Raw genomic sequence first — 13,280 nt, forward strand, 5'->3', positions numbered from 1 at the left:
CATTTGACAAAACACGCCACAAATTGGTACGTGGAATAAGGTCAAATACAGCTCTGAGATCTACAAATGCCACATAGAGCTTCTGGTAGCATAATAGGACATATTTCCAATATAATGTGGAGAGTCTAAAAATCTAATCGGAAGTACCGATCTTTGGTCGGAAACCAGCTTGAAAAGATGACATAATTTTATTGGAGTCCATCCATTCTAGCAGGTTCTTAAAGAATTGTCTTGCAAAGATCTTCTGTACATTATCAATTAAACTAATCGGCCTGTAATTTGAGGGGGAACGTGCATCGCCCTTTTTGTATATCATTATGATTTCTGCTCCTCACCAGGATTAGAAATCATAATGATATACAAAAAGGGTGATGCTTGTGCCCCCTCAAATTATAGACCGATTAGTTTAACTGATAATGCACAGAAGATCTTTGCAAGACAAGTCTTAGAGAAACTGCGCACCCTTGCTTCATGAACTCAATGTTCATTGGTTCTTGCCCTTTTAGCCTGTATGGCTATACTGCATGCAGCCCGTATTCTGCTGTGCACTTTCAAGTGTGCCCTAGACATATGCCTAGGAACGCAATAGGTTCAACCTTTTGACATAGACTTACTGATGGGCCCCCTAACGTCTCACTTGTATCAGTGTCCTTGGCGCTTACAGTTACTTCTGAACACATTTTACAAGCCCTCTTGGGATGCTTCAGCTCCTGTTTCCGCACTGGCTGCTCTTCCTTCGGCAACAGCTGCTGAAAGGGATGGATTGGAACACATTTTCTCTATGGATCTGCCCCAATGGGTGCCTCTGTTAACATCATCTGTGGTTGCTGGGAACAGCAGTGTTCCATCTACCTCTCAGAATATGTAAACATTCTGACATTTTCGAGTCATGGAAACCTTTTAATTCGGCTTTGATTTTGAAATGGTTACCTTTTTTAACGGTTGCTCAATTTTAATATTTTAACACCTTGGCTTACGTTATGCTCTAGGTTTAAAATAGCAAAATGCTCTTTATGATTTTCGGTTTTTATGGATATTTTTACCCTATGTTTTAGCATAGTTTGGATAGCTTGTATCATCTCACGTCCGAGGAGTGGGTGTCACATGGTTAGGATAGGCCCAGTTCTAAACACCACCATTTTACAAGCTTGTGTTTAAGTTGCCTTCTTTTTTACACGGCGACATTTGACATACATTTCCTTACATGTCTGTGCAGGATAATATTTATTGAAACTGAATTGTTTACATTTCCACTTCGTAGGCACACTATCACAACACCTTGAGCATTCTGCACAAGAGATAAAGTTGTTGCTTACTTTTGTCCGGTAGACGACGAAGCTATCACAAGAGGATAAACAATAGAGGCCTGACTGGGGGTTTGGCACGTCAACATGGGTGTTGTTATTGTATATACAGCATTGCATCCTTGTTTAAGGGAGATGAGCATTTTGTTGACACTAAGAAGTTGCTGCCTGACGGAATTCCAACCCAGCCGATTCCTGTTTAACCCTGCGGAGAGGGATGTCCATCTTAAGACCAAAACGGGCGGCCTGATGACACATACCCACAGGTAATGGGGAGTTAGACAACTCAATAGGGATTTGACAGATCACCCACCCTAGGCAAACTAGGTTAGGAAGCGCTTGGCACGAGTACTCTATAACTCAGTACTTATATGCCAGCATATATCACCTGTTATAGCACTATGGTGGAATTCTTTATCATTTTCACCATTCTCATAATGCTAATTACGCTATTTTGTTTAATTCTACTGATTATCGCAGCACACATATTATATATAAGAATCACGAAGCTTCAATAAATATTGAAACTCCTTTCTAGGTATTGCTTGTGTATTTCTTTGGGTATGCATGAGTAACCAAACAAAAGTGTTCTAGATCTGTTAACATAATTTTCTTGGGAAGTCAGGGTTGTCATGTTCTGAGGTTGCATAATCCATTTGTTACTTGATTGGGTTTGGGGTGCAGATGGTGCACTATGAGCTAGCAGAACTACAGGCCAACATATCCTGAGGGTGTGCATGGAATCAGCCTGGCACACCCCTAACATTTATGTTGTCCAACAAACACACAGTTTTACCTGGGAAGTATAAGCCGTACGACAGTGGTGTGTTGTGGATTGTTGACCAATGGGGGATGGTGCAGTGAGGTTTCAGATGGTGTGATGTGGTGGTGTTGTATGGCGTGGCAGTGTATGTTATATAATGAGTAGAGTTTTGTGTTGAAAGTATGATGTACTACCTTCTGGTGTCATATTATGTGCAATGTAATGTGGTTATTAAATGGAGAGAAGATGCTTGTTTTACAATATGGTGCAGTGTTATGTGGTGTGATGTAATGTGTGGCAAGATGATTCTGCATCATGAGATAGGTGGCTGTGTTAGATTGTGTATTGGTGGAGATTTATTTTCTCGGGGTAGTGTGATTTGGTGTCATGTGGTGTATTGTATTATGTGATAAGCAGTCCTATGGGTGGTATGTTGGAGACTGTTGTCAGGGTGATGTAGTGTGATGAGGGCTTGCATGGTTTTGTGTGGTATCTGTTGAGGTAGTGTATGGTGAGATACAATGTGCTGAAGTTACAAAATATGTGTTGTTGTGTTACATGGTTTTGAACAGAGAAGAGAGGCTTGCTGCTGCATGATATCGTATTGCAAGTATGATGTACTACCTTCTGGTGTCATATTATGTGCAATGTAATGTGGTTATTAAATGGAGAGAAGATGCTTGTTTTACAATATGGTGCAGTGTTATGTGGTTTGGTGTAATGTGTGGCAAGATGATTCTGCATCATGAGATAGGTGGCTGTGTTAGATTGTGTATTGGTGGAGATTTATTTTCTCGGGGTAGTGTGATTTGGTGTCATGTGGTGTATTGTATTATGTGATAAGCAGTCCTATGGGTGGTATGTTGGAGAGTGTTGTCAGGGTGATGTAGTGTAATGAGGGCTTGCATGGTTTTGTGTGGTGTCTGTTGAGGTATTGTATGATGAGATACAATGTGCTGAAGTTGCAAAATATGTGTTGTTGTGTTACATGGTTTTGAACAGAGAAGAGAGGCTTGCTGCTGCATGATATCGTATTGCATGGCATTGGGTGGTGTGTGGTATGGTGCTATATTTCTCTGGACCAGGTGCATTTAGGGAGGAGCTGGGAGTAAGCTAGAGGCAAGGGAAGGTTGCGGTAGAGTTAAGAGGAACAAATTGCTATTCGCTGGTGGTATAATGAGTGACTGTAGATAGTGGATAGCAGACAAGAGGGACAGTCGGTAGTAGGGAACGAGATTAGAACGTATCAGCTGAAAAGTGGGTGCTATGGTAAAGGGATGGATGCCCAAAGCAAGGGCAATGAGGTGGAAGTAACAAGGGTGCCAACGTTCCAAATGCAAGCAACTAACTAATGTAACTTTGCTGGCCATAATAGGAGTGCATGGGACTCTTTTCATTTCATGCACTTATGTTACTTATGCCTCTAGGGGAAGTGCAAGGAGAAGGATGCTACTGAGTTGGAAGAGGGTACAGGGACTAGGTTGGTCCTGCTGAAAGAGTTACTTTCTCAAAATCCGGCCTCAAAAGTTCTGTGTGCAGTAGAGGAGGCCAAGAGGAGCAGGGAGAACATCGGGGATGGTCGTTGCTGTAGCATGAAGAGCAGAGGGGGCAGTGTGGGCTGTCGCCATTGGCGTGCCAATACCCCATTGGGCATCGCAGACAGCCGTTGCTGTTGCTTCGTATTGGCAGTTACCTTGGGCTTTGTTGCTGTAGTGTGAAGTGCAGATCTCATGTTGCTGATTGTGGTTGGTAGCAGAGCCTCAGCAGGAAGGGGCCCATTCGCCATCGTGAGGAGCCCGAACTTCAGAATTTCACTTTTTCTTTTTAGAAAGAGTACAAACTGATGACAGCCAAGGGGCCGGGACCTGGGAGGGTATCCCTTGGGGATCAGAAACTGACTCCAGCAGAGGCCTGCAGTCCACAGGCAGATGCAGTTTCAACAGGTCAGCTAGGTAGTTGCATGGAGGCCTCTGGAGTGTGTAATATTCCCATAGCTCCAACATGGGGTCAGTAACTCACCCTTGAAGTCATCCAGTTTAGCTAGGATGAAGGTAAGAAGATCCAGTCGTCCTTCGCAGACAGCAAGGCAATCCTCTGGTAGCAGGGCAGTCCTTCTTCTGTTATGTCCACAGGTCCTGGAGTGTTCTTATGAGTGGCTCTGGAGGTCCAATATTTATGCTTGGTGCCAGCTTTTTTGTGTGGGGGGACAACCTGCCCTACCCCAATATCTGGTTCTGGAAAGTTCTTACTTTTCACTGTCAAGACCTAAGACATCTGGAGTGGCAAAATACATTGCAGGCTTGGTGTCAGATGTGTGTGTGTGTTTTTGTGTGTGTGTGTGTGTGTGTGTGTGTGAGAGAGAGAGTCATATGAAGTGCCAGTGGGGCTGGGTGCAGCTCCTCCCTGTCATTATCCAGTATAGCCCATCCTGTCCACACCTAATTCCCCTTTGTCTCACTATTTTTAAGCAATACACACACCCCAACAGCAGAGCCATTCACAGACATGTGACCTAGGACATTGGCAGAAGGCACAAATTGTTAGGACAAAGAAACAAGAACAAGAAAATGCTTACTTTCTGAAAGTGGCATATTTGATAGAGACTTCCAGCCACATGTTCCTTACCATAGAATATTCCCCAAGGGTCAAACTGGATCAGGAAACTTTTGAGCAATTACTTCTCTGCATCTCTCCCACTCTGCGGACGACACTAGGGTGCAATACCACAAATCCAGGCCCTGCTCACAGGATGTTCCTGTGCAGTCAGCGTTTGATACTGGGTCTGCTTCTTGCTTCCTGAGTTTCCCGGAGTTAGAGCGACTCCTGCCCTACTCTGTGAATTCTATGAGACCATGAGCCTCATACTTGGGCGGCCGAACCCCTCTGTAGCGCCTTTGTGCCCCATGGGTTCGGAAGGGTCTTCAAATGGAGCTCTGCCAGCAGGTCTGCCCTGGGCACCAGTTGGCCCCTCAAGACCCGTTAGCGGATCCGAATCAGCCCTGGCCGGGGCTTTGTGACCTCCTCTGGGGACCTTTCCAGTGGCACTGTTCCTGACTCCGATACAGAGCCAGGCAGTTGTCACACGACGTTGGCTCCAGTGCTGACCAGACCCATACTGCCTGAATCGTAGATGGAGACCTATTTCCCTGAAGGACCCACTGAAAAACACAAATGGAGGGGATCTGAGGATCTCTATGGTTATTCCGACCCCCTTGCAAAGTCTATGGCCAAGGACACCTTTTACAAGGACTTGGCTGAGACCAGTGGTCTGGACACCTCACCAGACACTGGCCTCCTTTCTCCGCTAACAGTGGCTATGCGTAGAGGCTGCTGCCGCAAATCCCGAGTTCAGGATCATAGCCCCTAGGGAGGGACACGCTGGGGCAGGGAATGTGGTCTAGCGATCCTTAGCCTTCAGCGTCGGACCCTCCCCCTTCACAAAGACACGCTCGGGCTCCCGAGTGCATAAATAAAAGGCACGCTTGGGAGCCCGCATCCGCCTGCCATTTTGGCTTATAATAGAGAAAAGACTTACCTTCACTTTTCTGCTGAGGCTGTCTCCCTGTTTCTGGCAAGCAGTTATGAGGAAGACTCCTTGTGTGTGGCAGCAACCTCTGTATGATCTGCAGTTTCCTGGTAATTGCATGTGGCAGCAACCTCCATAGTACCTGTAAATTCCTGGTCACAGTCGGCTGTAAAAAACAAGTAAGAGAGAGATTACCAACAGCAATCCATTCCCTCGCTATATGATAAGACACATATTTCATTTCATATAAAAAACACTTCCGCTGATCTTCCTGGCTTTATGTTTATGTTGGAATACCAAATTGACCTTTTGCTCCAGATTTTGTAGGATTTATTCATTTTTTCTTTTGAAAAAGACAAGTACAAGAAAACAAAGAGACTTTGAAGTCAACAGACAAAATACAGAATTCTAACCAGTTTGGTTTCAGTTGTGGCCTGTGCAGGTAAGAGTGGGGGGGCAGTGGGGCGGGGTGGGAGTTGACAGACGACGACGAGGGAAAAAAAAGAAAAAGAAAACCACTTACCTTGCACTCGCCACATCGCCATCTCGGCGATGCAGCAAGTGCAAGGTAAGTGTTTTTTTATTTTTTATTTTTTTATTTTCCCTCGTCTGTCGACTCCCTCCTTCCCCGCCACACCGCCCCACTCCTCTTACCTGCACTGGCCACAACTGTTTAGTTTGTTACTGTTCCTTGAAGTATAGGAATGAAGTAATTTCTTCAAGTTGAGGATTAACAAGGTATCATTATCAGTGGATGTCAGTGGATGTTTAGGTCAGTAGAAAGGAAAACAAAATTACTTATGAATGCATAACAAGGTAGTGATTAATTTATTCTTTTAGTCAATATACTTCTAAGCATTGGATATATAGTTTTGAGTTCAGGATGTCAGCCGGAAAGAGCGACGATTTGGGTCAGAATCAGTGAAAGTGTTGTTAACATTTTGTTGCAATTGATATCAGAGAAAATCAGAAAAGGTAAGAGCTTTCATTGTATTTTCAGAATCACTGAAAGCTTCGGAGATTGTGAAATCAAGGGGGTGGGGGGTGCCTTGTGAACATCTATGTGGATTCCAAGTCTTCATTGGTATGTCTTATATCCTCTAATTCCCCTTTTTACAGTTTGCTGTGACCCAGAGAGTATTCATTCCTCCAGTTAATACAGGGCATGGGAGACACAGGACATCAACATCTGGGTACTCACTTCTCACTCTTACAAGATCTAGCACTACCATTAGTTACTGGTGGCGTCTTTTGTGACACATTGGAGGAAGGGGCTTCTTCTGCGATGGTGACCTGGAGGGTGGCAGAGGCTCTGGACCTGACGCAGCCCGCGGTTTAGGTCAAGACCAACGTCTGTACAGAGGTGCCTAAGCCCGGGGTATCCAGCTCAGGATTTATTTTTAAACTTTCTTTATTGGTTTTCCATTACAAGCACTGTATAAAATACGTCATAGCATATTTGCAGTATACAATGAGTAGGAGCTTTCGCAATGTACATCACAGCATGCGTTACAATACATTGATTATTATGCAGTCATTACTCTCATAACCGTTTGTGGAAGAACATCACTGTCTGTATTTGGCCTGTGTCCACTCTTCATAACCACAGTTAGAGCACATGGCTCTAGCCAATAGCTTATACTTTTTATAAAAGAAAGGAACAAGTAAAGTAAAACTAAAAAAAATACTAAATTTCCCAGGTTCAGCCTCATAAGAGTACTGTGCCATGGGCAGGAATTCGATAGTCAAATCAATGTCTAACTGGTGTTGCAAGCCTATTGTGGGCCATTGAGTCAATCTGGTCAGCGAGATTCATGTAGGCATTTCTCATTGACCCGTCGGACCAGCACCCCCTATTGTTCTTCACTGTCTACAAAGCTAGTCACCAACCTGTCCACTGTTCAGCCAATCCTCCTCAGAAGTCTTACTACCTTTTAATAAAGCCCTTACAGATGCTTGGAGCTTGGCCTAAGCCCTGCACAGGCACTCCTGTGCTCAGGACCGTGCTACCATCGCCATACTTCTGGCGATCCCGCCTTCCTCTCTCAGCACCCCACTCCTGAGAGCATGGTGGTCCAGGCATCAAACTCCAGGATAAATGATTCGGTTAGGCAAGTGCTGCCCAGGGTCCTGTGTGAGGCTTGGGCCATACTTTCCCCAGCTATTGATGACTGGAGAAATGTAGCAAAGTTCACAATCAGATGCAGATTGGATACAAGCAACTCACTGGGTAAAGCTATTGCTTCAATTATGGCACTTTGACATCATGCCTGGCTGAAGATTACTGGCTTTTTGGGGGTGTCCAGGCATCCTTTATGGACATGCCCTTTGATGGGACTTGCCCTTTTGGTGACAATGTAGATTCAGCTCTGGAATGACTTGAAGACAGTAGGGCCACTGCCAGATCATTGGCCTCACCATAGCCCTGCGACAGCCACAATCTGCATACCTCTGCTTCCATGGCTAGAACAAGTGCTATGAGCCACGTCCATTTCCCCCCAGCCACCACAGCCAGGAGGGATTGCAGTCCTTTTGTGGGCATGGACCCAGCTCCCACAGAGACTCTGTGGGAATCAGAGCCAAAGGTTGACACAAACACTCACCCCCTTCCCCCCTGGCAAACGGAACTCAAAAGCCTCTTTAGTTTTTCCTCTTCCCACAATGGGCACCCAGTTGGTGGCAGGATTCGGGCCATCTGCACCAATGGTGGGAAATACCTTAAGACAAGTGGGTGCTTCAAATTCTCCAGCGGGCCTGCACACTCCCATTCCAACAGACCCCGCCACTTTTGCCACCGTCCTCCGATCGACTGATGGAGAACTACCTCTTGTTTCGCGGCATGAAATACTGGCTGTTCTGGCCAAAGGAGCCATTGAGAGTGTACCAGCATCATAAGTAGGTTGTTGCTATTCCTGCTACTTTCTGGTGCCAAAGAAGGATGGAGACCTCTATCCCATATTAGACCTACACCCTCTCAACTACTTCCTGAAGAAGGAAAAATTCAAGATGGCCACTTCAGCTTTGGTCTTATCTGCCCTCAACCCTGGTGACTGGGTGGTAGGTTTGGACTTACAGGAAGCCTACTTCTATATCCCCATCCTGCCTGACCACAGAGAGTACCTGTGGTTTATGGTAAGCCACGAGCATTTTCAATTCACCGTGCTCCTCTTTAGCCTCACCAATGCCCCTCAGATGTCCACCAGATTATGGTAGTGGTTGCAGCACATCTGCGGAGGACAGGGATTATAGTCTTCCCCTCCCTTGATGACTGCCTGTTGAAAGCAGGATCACCCCAGGCAGTCATCTCCCACCTCCAGACTATGGTGGACATCCTACATTTGCTGATGTTTACTATAAACGTGTCAAAGTCACACCTGAGTCCTTTTCAGACGCGCTCTCTTTAATCTGAGCTGTTCCAGATACAGTGCAGTTTCTGGCTATTCCTCTGGAACAGCTCCTTCAGAATATTTGGGCTACGATTCCAATGTTTCAGCCTCTATCCCGGATTTTGGAGAGACTGACTCTGAGGCTGCTGGGAGTCATCGCCGTCTGCATTCTGTTGGTAAAAGATGCCAGTTGGCATATGCAGGCTCTGCAGTGAGATTTGAAGACTCAGTGGGCACAGCATCAGGGGAATCTCCCTGTCCTGGTCCAGATATCAATAAGGACTGCAAAAGCTCTGCTTTCTGAGTAAAAGCTGCCAAGGTCTGACAGTAGCTAAGCTGCCAAGGTCTAACAGGGGGTTACCCCCTACAAAGCCTCAAGACCCCTTCGCTCCGACTCCGAACATCTCGCTAGGGTGCCCAAATTCAGGAAGGCTCGCACCGGCGGCCGCCGATTTTCGGTTAAAGCCGCCACAGCTTGGAACTCTCTCCCGCTCAGTCTACGCCTGGAACCCTCCTACATGGTCTTCCGTAAAAAACTCAAAACTTTCCTGTTCCCCAAATAACACACTCCCTTTCCACCTTCTGGATCGCTACAGGTTAATAGCGCGGGGATGCCTACGGGTCACCAGGCGCTCTATAAATCACAAAATAAATAAATAAATAAATAGCTACTAGCCACCAGCCAAGATTGGAAGCATCCAGGAACATATACACTTCAGAAGACATTTGAAAACCTGGTTATTTCCAAGATAACTCCATCATCTCACAACCCTGGAATTGAACCCAGAATAATCACACCTTCAAGTTCAGTCTACAGTTTACAATCTACAGGTATGGAACAATCCAACCAGCACACTACTTTCTATATCTGGGTAAGCAAAAAATGTCTGCCCTATGGTTAGCTTGGGTATTATGTAGATGTTGTAATGTTAATTCATATATAAACTTTCTGAACCACACTTATACTAATACCATAAAATGTGGTGGTCGTCAGTCGTCACCCATCTATAGCTCAACTTTATTACTCTCACAAAAGGCATGCATGTTACGGGTCTTCTCCATCACTCAGAACAGTACCTACCATTAAATCAGCCATTACTAACTGAACAGGCTGACACCAAGGGGGATTAGCTGTAGAAATCTGTCACATACTGCTGGCCAATTAACGGTCTGTATTTTAGTCCACCACCGCAGATCCCAACTAGCTACACTTTATGAAGCCATTCAGACATGTGATAATAAATACAATGTCCGTCTGTAGGAAAGTAGGATCTGCTTCTTATGGTTACCCCCACTTTTTGCTTCATGTGGTACTGTTTTTGACTAGTCTGACTGGGATCCTGCTAATCAGGACCTCCGATTTCTCTCTAAACTGTTATGTTATGTACTTAGGTACACTGCAGATTGGATACTAGGGTACCCTTCTCAGTCCCTAGTATAAGGTACCCACGTACCCAGGGCATAGGTACTCCATAGGCCTCCCATGGGCTGAAGCATGTATTTTGCCACCCACGTGAGGTCATGCAAAATGGAACTACAGGTCTGCTATTGCATGCACCATTTACTTTAGATCTAGGTTTACTATATCTTAGGGTCACTACACTTAAAACCTATAAGTCACCCCTATAGCAGGCTTTGAAAAACCTGAAGGCAGGGTGCTTGGTTCTAAGTGAGTGGGTGCCACTGCCTGAGCAGGACACCCTTGCAGCCTACGGAGCCCATTCTCCCGGGTTGTTAGTGCTGAAGCCATCTGAAGACATATATAGTGGAAGTATGCGACTGCATGATGACCAACTCTAAATCGGCTGAAAGTAACTCTATCGTGTTTGGTGTCAAACATTGTGGAATCATACACCCACACCGGTAACCGGTGTGGGAGGTATGAATCCACCCCTCGGAAACAAGCTTTGTGAGGTCCCTGGTGTTCCCGGTACCACCCTTCTAGTCCCGGGCAGCCCAAAAGGTTTGCTGCCGACCAGAGACACATTTCTGCCCTCCTGCTGCTGAGCCACGCTCGAGGAGGGGAAGGCAGAACAATAGGCATCCTGTCACAGGGAGGTGTGACCACCTCCCAGACAGGATTTAGTGTATTAGGCCTGGGTGGATGGGCTTGCCAGTGACCGAAAGTCTGCATGAGGGGCACATTTGGTGGCCCTGTGCATAGTCCAGTTCAAACCAGTCCTGGGAGCCTTTGGCTCCTGCTCTGGCACGAAACTGGACAAAGGACATGGGAGTAACCTCCCCACTGTTCAGACCCTCCCCTGGGAGGGTCCCCTGAATTTGTCCTACACTCTCACGTAGGTACAAAAGGGCTTACCTGGCTGTAGGACCCTAGATTCGACATGGAAAAGATTCTGAACCAGAAACCACTGAACTCCGACCATCTGGATGTTCTGGACTTTGCTGGACTTCGTTTGGGCCCGACTTCGTCTCCCGTTCCGTCCAAAGCATCGTCTGTGCCCGTGCACTATACAGGCTTTGTGCAGGACCTATGGAGCATCAATAACAACTGAAGATATCTCCCTTTGAGTGAAAGAGTCACTCCCCTGACACCGCAGGCACCACATCACGATTGACCGGTCTGCTGCAACTGAGCTCCTACGAGCTCCGAAGGCTCCAGCAAAACGGGTGGTGGGTTTCCAAGTCCCTTGAGGTCCAAGCTGCACTCTTACGATGTTTAAGGTCAGAATCCCTTGTGGGGGCTGCAATGCCCATACCCCTGTGCACGCGTACTTTTGCGAGTGCATATGCTTGTTGGCGTTATAAAACAAGTGCACTGGGCTCCGAACAGCCCCGACCTCTGGCACCATTTCCACTGAAGAACTCCGGCCTCCTCGGGCTGAGTGCCACGTGGGCTCTTGCTTTGTGAAACTGCTCGAGGTCCCCTTGCGACTCATGTGCCTTCGGCCTGTGGGTCCTCTTGAGGGTCAACACTGCTTTTCTTGGTCTCCCGAGGTTGCTCTAGGCTTGCCCTGACTCCCCTGTGTTTGGTGAGTCTCCTGGACCTTGCTGGTCCGAACTGTAACCCTTCTTGACCTTATTCGTTGGTTGCCGCTGTAAAGGCTTGTTGGAGCTCCCGCCAAACACCGACCCCTCAGCACTCGACATCCTTCTCGGGACGGCTCGTATCCGGCTCCTGGTCATTCTCAACGTCCCCTGGTCCCGGTGGCTGCAGAGTCAAGAACCCCCTCAATGCACCTGAAGCACCCGACAACGGTGGGCATTCGTCTACCGAGCCCCTGGTCACTACTGAGTGACCCAGACTCTGTCCCCTCTGCTTTCAGGTACTCTTCAACAAGAATCCACCTTTGGTTTCCAATGGACACTTTTCGTCTTCCCAGCAGTGGCTCTGCTTCAAAGTCCTCCATAGAGATTGACGGCGGTTTCCAACGCCACTTCAGACCTATGCACTCGACTTCTCTTGAATAGGTAACTCTGGTACTACGGTATCCACAGGTGGGATGGCTCCCCAACCTCCTAACTTCCACAGGGTTTCTTCAAAGTCCACTTAGAAGGGTCCTTAAACTTTAAAACTGCAACCGCGACTCTTCCATAGAATTGTACGGTGCCCGTGTTCCCACACTGCACCCTTCCTCCGTGGGGTCCCTACTTACTCACCTTGGGTGGTTTCTTGGTGTCCCAGCAATTCTATATCCTCTAGACACTGTCTTGACTCAAGTTGTGGTTCTTACACCACTATTTGAATATATGGTTTGGTCTCCCCCTGGAGCCCACTGTGTATTAGTGCTATTTACTATTGTTTCTGTGCTACAGTATTATGTTCTTTGTGAGTGTCTTTGTGTAGAAGATACTGTGTTGTACTTAGAGTGTGTTATATCGATAAATACATATTTTTATAACTACTGTGTGGTTCTCCTTTCATTTAACCAATACTATAAGGTTGCATTCTGGTAAAACAAGCTGCTTAACATTCCTTCAAGACTAAGCCTGAAGGCTGCTCTCCACAGCTACCACTTGGATAGCTTTCTAAGGTTATCTTTGACCTCTTAAATCACCATAAGGGTTGTTTGGACTGGTACAGGGTGCCCACTTTAATTAGTGGACAGCATATACCAGGCCAACTTCTCACACTATCTCAGCAGATCTCCTCATCATTTCTGTCTCCAACAATGCCTGCTCAAGACCAAAACCTTTAAGCAAATAACCAGGTGGGACAACCTAGTGCAGTAACCAGCTAAGTAGATTATGATCAATGGAAATACCATAAATGGACCAGTAGAGCGGCTCCAAGCTGTCAGCGTACTAAAAAAAACATAAACTGCACATCTCTCTCACACCTT

At 46.5% G+C, this 13,280-nt stretch overlaps 2 protein-coding genes across 4 annotated transcripts in view; one reads left to right on the forward strand and one right to left on the reverse strand.

Moving 5' to 3' along the window:
• The window catches only part of LOC146858828 (uncharacterized), a 1,229,505-nt gene that overhangs the window by 720,218 nt on the left and 496,007 nt on the right, over nt 1–13,280 (forward strand). The gene's annotated exons all lie outside the window — the stretch shown is intronic.
• LOC146858829 (uncharacterized) overlaps nt 1–13,280 on the reverse strand; it is a 49,039-nt gene that overhangs the window by 15,403 nt on the left and 20,356 nt on the right. For all 3 annotated transcript variants that reach the window (XM_085649418.1, XM_085649416.1, XM_085649417.1), the window contains exon 2: nt 5,603–5,759. In XM_085649418.1, the coding sequence (XP_085505544.1) occupies nt 5,603–5,759 (157 nt within the window). The remainder of the gene's footprint in view (nt 1–5,602; nt 5,760–13,280) is intronic.

The sequence above is a fragment of the Triturus cristatus genome, chromosome 3_2, assembly GCF_964204655.1.
Source record: "Triturus cristatus chromosome 3_2, aTriCri1.1, whole genome shotgun sequence".
Taxonomy (NCBI): Eukaryota; Metazoa; Chordata; class Amphibia; order Caudata; family Salamandridae; genus Triturus; species Triturus cristatus.